The 8802-nt window shown below is 39.8% G+C and overlaps 1 protein-coding gene across 1 annotated transcript; it reads right to left on the minus strand.

Annotated features, from left to right (window-relative positions):
- Window positions 1-7349: 7349 nt before the first annotated feature.
- Window positions 7350-8327, minus strand: LOC105554986 (olfactory receptor 8B4). The gene has a single exon (XM_012001660.1). The coding sequence runs from the start codon at window positions 8309-8311 to the stop codon at window positions 7382-7384; it is 930 nt and encodes a 309-aa protein (XP_011857050.1). The 5' UTR covers window positions 8312-8327; the 3' UTR covers window positions 7350-7381.
- Between the last annotated feature and the right edge of the window lie 475 nt (window positions 8328-8802).

Below are 8802 nucleotides of genomic sequence, written 5' to 3' on the forward strand. Positions count from 1 at the left end.
TATAGGGATTTGGAACACCGTTTCTGTGATCACTCTTTCATGTTGATTGCCAGTTATTTCTCCAGACTGCCATTCTCTACTTTTCTATTTCTCTGTTTCATACTATTTCTTTCCACTCCTTTCTGGAATGCAATGTGTCTTGGTGCAAAAAAAAGCACAGCAGTTGGAGCCAGATAAAGAAAGATTTAAAAATGGAATCTGCCACCTTCTGGGGGACCTTCAGCAGATTCCTTAATTCTGAATATCAATTTACTCCTCTGTAAAAGATGATGGCCAACAGAATGCACGTTATTTCTGCCTTCTAAGAAGCACGACAAGTGGTGGGAGCTACATGGAAAGGTATTCAATCTGCTCCACACCGTTTCAGGATTAGAAGATCGTTTGTGCTAGGAAACTGTCTGTAGTTGAGAAAACAAAGAAAATTCATTCTGTAGACAGCCCTTTGGTCCTTAGCTAAAGATAGTATGCTGTGTTTTTCACTCTATCAATTATGGAGCCCAGAATATTTATTCAAAATTTGGAAATAGCTAGAAGATAAGAGAAGCTATAAATACACATGAACAAGGCAGTAACAATATTATGCTACACCTAGTATGCCATGATTATATTAGTAATATAATACAAAAAATAAAATTCTGTGAATTTTTCTCAAAGACCAAGAGTACTTTGATGAATGTCATAGATTCTTAGAAATAAAAGGAAAAAGAGCCAACAAAGTTTTTAGCTCTAGGTTAGAAAAGGAAAAAAAAAAAAAAAAAGGTACAAACTTCAAAGTAGCTCTATCAAGTCCTTTTTTTTTTTTTTTCTGAGACGGAGTCTGGCTCTGTCGCCCAGGCTGGAGTGCAGTGGCGCGATCTCAGCTCACTGCAAGCTCCGCCTCCCGGGTTCACGCCATTCTCCTGCCTCAGCCTCCCGAGTAGCTGGGACTACAGGCACCAGCCACCACGTCCAGCTAAATTTTTTTTGTATTTTTAGTAGAGACGGAATTTCACCGTGTTAGCCAGATGGTCTCGATCACCTGACCTCGCGATCCACCCGCCTCGGCCTCCCAAAGTGCTGGGACTACAGGCGTGAGCCACTGCGCCTGGCCAAGTCCTATTTTATAAAGCAAATTTAATCAATAATAGGTGATAAATTTGAATAAATATCTTTTTAGCATGTATGGAAATGATCACTTGATTTTTATCCTCAGCTGTGTTTTAAAATATATTAGTAGATTTCCTAATGTTGAATCGTCCATGCATCTATGGAATAAATCCCACTTGGATATGATAATTCTTTTTTCTGCTGCTGAATGTTTGCTAATATTTTATTTAGTATTTTGTGTTGATATTCCAAAGTAATATTTGTCTGTGGTTTTCTTTTTGTGTATGCAATCTTCAAATTTTGTGCTCACTTTGTAAAAATGACTTTGGAGGGAGATTTTCTTCTGCTTTAAGCTCTGAACCAGTTTAAATACTATTGGAATTATCTCTTCTGTGGTAGACTTCTCCTGCGAAACCATTTGGGACAAGTAATTTTTGTGATATAACTCTGACAACTTTTTCCATTGCTCCTATGGAACTGACTCTTTGGATTTTCTATCTGATCGATAATTCATTTTCTTTAATTTATATTTTTCCAAAAAATAGTCCATTTCATTCAGGCCTTTTATTTCACTTGACTAATGCTCAAAAATGTCCTTATTTTAATATCCTCTATTTCTATGGTTTTCTCTCTTGGTAATTTCTTATTTTTTCTTTCTTCTTTTTCTCTGAATTAGGATAGATAGCAGCTGATATATATTACTAATGTTGAAAGAACAAGCTCTTGAATGTATTTATTATCTCTACTGTTTTTGTTTTCAAATTCAATATTTTCTGATTTTAACTTTATTAATTCCTACTCTGTTTTCTTTTAATTTTACTATGTCTTTTTCTGACCCATTAAGTTAATGGTTTAATTTATTTATATTTATTGCTTGTTTAATATAGCATTTAAAATTATTTTTCTGTTTAAGCTGTATACTATCTCATAAATTATAAAAGGTTACATCTTCATAGCTTTTTTCTAGGCATTCTGCAATTTTATATTTTTTCTTTGACTTACAAGTAGCTTAAAAGAAAATGTTAAATATCAAAGTAATGAAGTATTTTTGCTTTCTAATTATATAATTATGCTTTAGTTTTATTGCATGATGATCAAAGAACATTGGTGGGACTATTTTTAATATATCAAATTTATTGAGGTTTGCTTTTGTGACCTAATATTCATTCTTTATGTGACTGTTTTTTGACCCTTTGATTAAAAGGTATGTTTTTAATATCTAGGACACAGAACTACACATACACACACACATACACATAAAAAATTGGATGTTTATATAGAAAAAACTAATTTGTGTATGTAATTAGATTTATCTCTCTATTGTCTTTTTGACATTTTCCACATCTTTTATCTTTTTCTATAAACCTGCTTTATCACAGACTAAAAGCTGTAATTTAAAGTTCCCTTCCAATAATGTTTATTTCTCTTGTAGCTCCTGATGTTTTACTTTTTGGTGCATAGAAAGTCATAACTATTACATATTTATTGTAAATAGTATCCTATAACATTATAAAGCTTTTGTATTTAACATTTTTTGACTGAATTTCCATTCTGACTGAAATTCAGCGTGTTTGTTTGCTTGTTTGTTTATATTTACCTGTTATTTATTTAACCACCATTTAATTTTCAATCTTTCTGAATCACCTGATTGTAGATGGGTTTCTTGTATGCCACATGGAGTTGTATTCTGCTCTTTGATCCAACCTGACTCGTGTTCTTTTAACGAAGAAGTTAGAACATTTACCTTTTTAAAATAAATAAAATTGTGTGTATTTATCACATACAGCGTGATGTTTTGAAGTACATTTACAATGTAGAATGGCTAAATCTAGCTAGTTAACAAATACATTGCCTCACATGGGTGTCACTTAATACACAGTCCCCCCTTATTCTCAGGGAATATATTCTAAGACTCCAGTAGATACCTGAAATCACAGATAGTACCAAACCCTATTTGCCATCAACCGGAATACGATTTTCTCTGTTCATATCTTCCACATGCTATTCTGTGAAACTGTGAGTCCCCTAGCCTAAATTTGCCTGTCAAATTTCCTTATTAGCTCACAATGAGCCCTCTGTCCATGGCCTTTGCATTTTAGTCATGGTTCTCCAGAGGGAAAAAATCAACTGGATATGATAGCTCAGAGATATAAATGTGGATTAGGTAGACAGATAGATAGATAGGAGGGGATTTATTAGGAAAAATGACTCAAATAATTATGGAGGCTGAAAATTTCTATGACAAGCTGTCTGCAAACTGGAGATTCTGAGATGCCAGCAGTGTGGATCAGTCCACGTGTGAAAACCTCAGAACCACAGGAGCCAATGGGGTAACTCTCAGTCCAAACCCAAAGACCTGAGAATCCAGGGACCACTGATGTTAGTCTTGGAGTCCCAAAGCCAAAGAGCCTGGAGTTCTGATGTCCAAGGACTGGAGAACAGTTTCCCAGCTCCGAGAGAGAGAGGAAACCCTTTTCTCTGCATTTTCTGTTCCATCTGGGCCCCCAGCCGATTAGATAATGCCCACTCACATTGAGGGCAGGTTTCCCCCACTCAGTCCACTAACTCACATGCCAACCTCCTCTGGAAACACCCTCACGCTCACACACCCAGCAGTTCCCTAGGTGTTCCTTTATTCAGTCAAGTTAACACCTAAAATTAACGAGTAGAGCCCTATTTGAGTTGCACTTCGTGTCCTCTCAGACAGTCTATTCTTCGCATGGTTTCCAATAACCCACTACCAGAGCAAGAGGGGTCATTTCAAATCATAAGAAAATGAGAGCTTCAATTACCAGAAGTCCTTGTGCTAAAAGTGCAGAGACAGCTCTAATGTGGGAGATTTGGCAATATTAATCACTCACTCCCGCTTTCCTGTGGGTCTGATTAGTGAGAATGAGTGGAGCCAAAAGAGGATGAAAATACCATTGCATCTTTATTCATAGCTATGCTGAAGAGGCAAAGATGTCAGGACTCACACCTCCCTCTCAGAACCCGGACTCTAACTTAACCCAGTAGGAGACAGGAGTAGAGGTTGGGATTGAAATAGCTCAGATCTGGATTGTCCTCACCATGAGCTTGCCTTACGTTAGTACCAATGGTTTGGTGATGAAGACGCTGGGCACATTTCCATCAATGACCAACTTGTCAGTCTCTTTCAATCTTACCTGTCCAATTAATCTAACCTTCTCTCATGGAGTGGACCAAGTAAGAAAGCAAAAATACAGAGAGAGTGTATTCACTTCTGAATTGTTCCCTCCTGGCAAGTGGTATTCTATCCTTTGGTGGATACTGCTAGTTGTCTACACAATAGCCATGTTAGCACCTTCTTCCTTAGCAACAAAATTCTACTTTTTAAGGATGATAATGTTATCAAGTGAAATGCTAAGTTTCTCAGCCTCCTTTGCAGGCAGGGATGGCTAATAACTTTTCAGTAGCAGTCATACATTAAATAGGTGAAGTATGCATTTGCTTATGCTCACCCCTGTGTCTTCCTGCTGCTTGAAATATGGACAAAATCTTAAGAGCTCTGGTGGCCATCTGGAATCCATGATGCATTATTGAGAATGAAATCTCTAGCTAGACAGAAGAGAAAAAAGATAGAGACTGAGTGCTTGATGGCTCAGCACTGTCAAATCAGTCCTGGACTGCCCACCTCTGGATGCCGTTTATGTTGGAGGACAATAAACACTTACATGTTTCAGTCACTGCAATCGGACTTTTGTTACCAGCAGCTGAACTAGTTTGTAAATGATACATTTCTGCTGTGGAAGTGTGAAGGGAGAAAGGGTGCTATGCATCTAAGCTGAGAGTTAATGCTGAGTCAGCCACGGACATCCTCTCATCTGCCTCATGAGTGCAGGGAAACGACCTCCTTTTCCTTCCAAAGATCCACTGGAAGTTCTCCTTGTACTCTCGCTCTTCCTACTTGGAGGGTCACTTACCTGTCTTCTCCCACATGGTTAGAAATGTGAGAGACAACAGTTTACTCCTCCTGATACTCCAAAACTATGTCATCACTTAATCGTTACATAATTCTGTTTGAACATCAATGTTAGCAATACTTGCATGTTTCCGATTTACAACTGATTACAGATTCTGACTGTAGCTAAGGGTCAGAGTTATAGATTTGAAAGTCACCATCAAATGCATGGTGGTTGAAGTCACCTGAGTCAGAGAGATGCCTCAGGAAGAGCCCAGAAGAGAAGGACACCAAGAACTGAACCTAAAAGAATCTCCACCTTAAGAATGCTTCCTAAAGAGAACAAAGTAGTCTTGCTAGAAACTAAAACGTCATGATGTGAGGAGATGACAGAGTTGTGGTCTTGTGACAGAAGGACTCACTTTAGGACAGATCTGACACTCAGTTTCAAATTACGTCTCTGTTACTGGAATGCAACAGCCCTCAACCCTGCTTCTATTTGTTTAACACTGTGAGAACAAACAATTCCTTAATGTCAACCCAAAACAATATGCAAGATGATCCACCTTTGGTTTGAGACAGAAGTGCAGACCTTCTGAACTTATTTAATGTTGTATTTTCTGTGGGAGCAATAGATGCTCTTATTTGACTGTTACAAGAGCCAAGAAAAGTCACTCTGAGTTTTTATCATGTCAGATCCTCAGTCACAAAGGAACTTCTTTCCAAAAGATCCAAGCCAGTGTCTGATTAAGTCAAACATACCTTCACGGCTACTCACCCCAGTGCCAATATGAAGTGAATGCGGGGAAAGTTATTCTTGGACTTTAATGCATTGATTACATAATTGTTCCTTTCCATTCATATCCTATGCCCTGACTTAGTTCTTGTTCCCACTCATTTATACCAATGGTAATTGGGTTTTTTTCTTTTTCCATATCAAAGTAGATTTACTTTTAACCTTCCTTATTCTTGATTCTTTTCTAATATCCCAAGACCCCCATGGACCTAGACACAGACAGTCCACTGGAGGGTGGGATTCAGCAAGGCCCAGAGGACTGACCAGCAGTGGTTGAGTAAGGTATTAAATCAATTCCAATAAATGAATTAATATATTTAAGATATCTCAAACAGCGCACAAACACATAGTGCAAGCTGAGTAACTGTTAATTGTCATAATTATCATAATCAAGGCATAACCCAGGTATCAAAGTTTTTTCCCTCCAAAGATCTTCTTCCTCTAACAGACTTGGAGAAGATAGAGTTTGTCTCACGTCTCCTGTCGGTCAGCCCTGTGCTGCGAGTGCTTCTCCGCCCTGCTCTCAGCTCTCCCTCAGAATGTCTCCTGGCCACAAGCTGGAGCACCAAGCTCTTCATTGTAGAACAGCAGAACCTTTAGCAGAGTAATTCAGAGTGGTCTTCTGCACTCAAAATCCAGATCCCTTCCAGACTGCCTGAGAGTGGGAAGTGTAATATGACTTCTCTTTCTTTCTGATTCTGTATTGATTAATTGTAATACACACACACACACACACACACACACACACACACGTTGTCAGAACTGTAAAATCTAAATCCACTTAAAAGAATAAGCAATCTTCCTAAAATCCAATAGTGTGCTCAGTATCTCCAAAGCAAGACAGAGGCCACATTTTACAGATCATGCAAATCTGTGGAGTTCTTCTTTGTTTTTTCTTCAACCTGAGTCTCCAGAGCCAAAGAAATTGGGTCAATTACACAGGATCACTTACCCCTGATTACCATTCCAAGGCCCAGAAGTTTTAAAACTTTGAAATAAAAGATTTGGATTTGGTTTACCCTTACACAGCAGAGCACAGAAAATTCTTGCATGAGGGCTTCTCTTATGTACATACATGTATATGAAAAGGAGGGTTTATGATCTTCCTGACCAACCAACCTCCTGAAGGGCTGGAAGATTATATTAGCATTGGCAACAAGGTATCTACCTTTGATCTTTAATAAGTCTGCTCATGTAACTAAAGAGAAAATGTTCCTCAACCTTTATACCATCACCTGCCCATTGTTCCAGCCAGAAACACTCTTGCTCAGAAAAACTCATTTAGCCTACCAAGAAAAGAATGGAAGGCACGGAGCCTCATCTTACTCATCTCTTGGGCCTAATACAGAGTTCAGTAAACAAAAGGCATTTCTTAGGTGCTAACTCGCATGCAATGAGCCAATTTAAGTGTTGCAAAATAGTATAATCCTCAAGGAGAGTACAGAAAAGAGATTTCCAACTTTTAAAAGTGGAGAGAAGATTCTCTTTGAAGAGAAAGATTAAAATTCCACCTATAGATAGAAAGACACTTGAGTATCATGCTTACCAAGAACCAGTTGCCAGTGATACAGAGAGACCCATTAGAAGGGCACTCTCTTCAGGGTTTTGCCCAGGGCAAGTTTAACATCCTTATTCCTCAAACTGTAGATCAAAGGGTTAAGCATGGGAACCACATTGGTATAAAAGACTGAGGCAAATCTGCCATGGTTCACAGAGCTGGGAAAAGATGCTGTGAAGTAGGTGAATGCCCCTAACCCAAAAAACAGAGCAACAGCAATTATATGGGAGCTACATGTGCTAAAGGCTTTGGATCTGCCCTCTGCAGAAGGAATACGGAGGATGTTGGAGAGTATCAAAGCGTAAGAGATGACAATGCTTAAACTGGATAGCGTGATGATTACTCCAACAACAATGAAAAATACCAGCTCATTGATATGTGTGCTGGTGCAGGAGAGCTGCAAGAGGGGGAGAACTTCACACAGATAATGGTCAATGACGTTGGAATCACAGAAGCTCAATCTCAGCATGCTTCCAGTGTGGGCCATGGCCCCAGCAAACCCTACCACATATGAACCAAACATCAACAGAAAGCAGACCCTTGGGGACATGGAGACCATGTACAGCAGGGGGTTGCAGATGGCCATATAGCGATCATAAGCCATTGATACCAACACATAGCACTCAGAATTGACGAAGAAACAGAAGAAAAATAGCTGAGTCATGCATCCCACATAAGAGATGATACTTTCTGACACAAAGTCATTCAGCATTTTGGGGGTAAACACACAGGAATAACAGAGATCTATAAAGGAGAAATTGAAGAGGAAAAAGTACATGGGGGTGTGAAGGCCCAGATTTAGCCCAATTAGGGTGATCAAGCCCAGGTTGCCCACCACAGTGAGCACATAGATCCCTAAGAACAGAAGGAAAAGAGGGAGCTGGAGCTCCGGCTGTTCCGATAATCCCACAAGGATAAACTCAGTCACTGAGGAGCTGTTTCTCAGAGTCATTCTCTCCTGGCGAGTTGTCTGGGAAAACAGAGGGCAAAACACAGAGTCATGACAGGCATAAGCATGGCTAAGGGAGGAAGGCTCTAGCAGACCAGCCAGTGTGCAGATGCCCTCTCTTCTGTCCTCCCTCATCTACACACCTGCCCACCCTGAGGTATGGATGTGTCTGTGAGAGGATTTCAGCTCTGCTGGGCCGATCATGAATTCAAGCTAGCATCTCTTACCAAGAATTCTGTCTCTGCTTGAGAGATGAGGAGGGAGACAACACACCTGAATTGGCTGCCCAGGGACTCTCAGAAAGACACCCTGAGAACTAAGAGTACAACCTGGGCCGCTGCCTCAGGTGCTGAGAGACCAGAGCTCTCAAGGTCCCCAGGATGCCCTCCCATTCTCTGCCTCCATCTCCCAACTAGATAGTGGATTTCCATTTGGAGAGAAAGCCAGGAGTTTTCCGTACTGGCTCTGCACATCCCCCCCCACCCCCGCCTCCT

The sequence above is a fragment of the Mandrillus leucophaeus genome, unplaced genomic scaffold, assembly GCF_000951045.1.
Source record: "Mandrillus leucophaeus isolate KB7577 unplaced genomic scaffold, Mleu.le_1.0 Scaffold669, whole genome shotgun sequence".
Classification (NCBI taxonomy): domain Eukaryota; kingdom Metazoa; phylum Chordata; class Mammalia; order Primates; family Cercopithecidae; genus Mandrillus; species Mandrillus leucophaeus.

Excerpts from the sequence above, each read along its gene's own strand:
- LOC105554986 (XM_012001660.1), bottom strand. The coding sequence starts at position 8,311 with ATGACTCTGAGAAACAGCTCCTCAGTGACTGAGTTTATCCTTGTGGGA.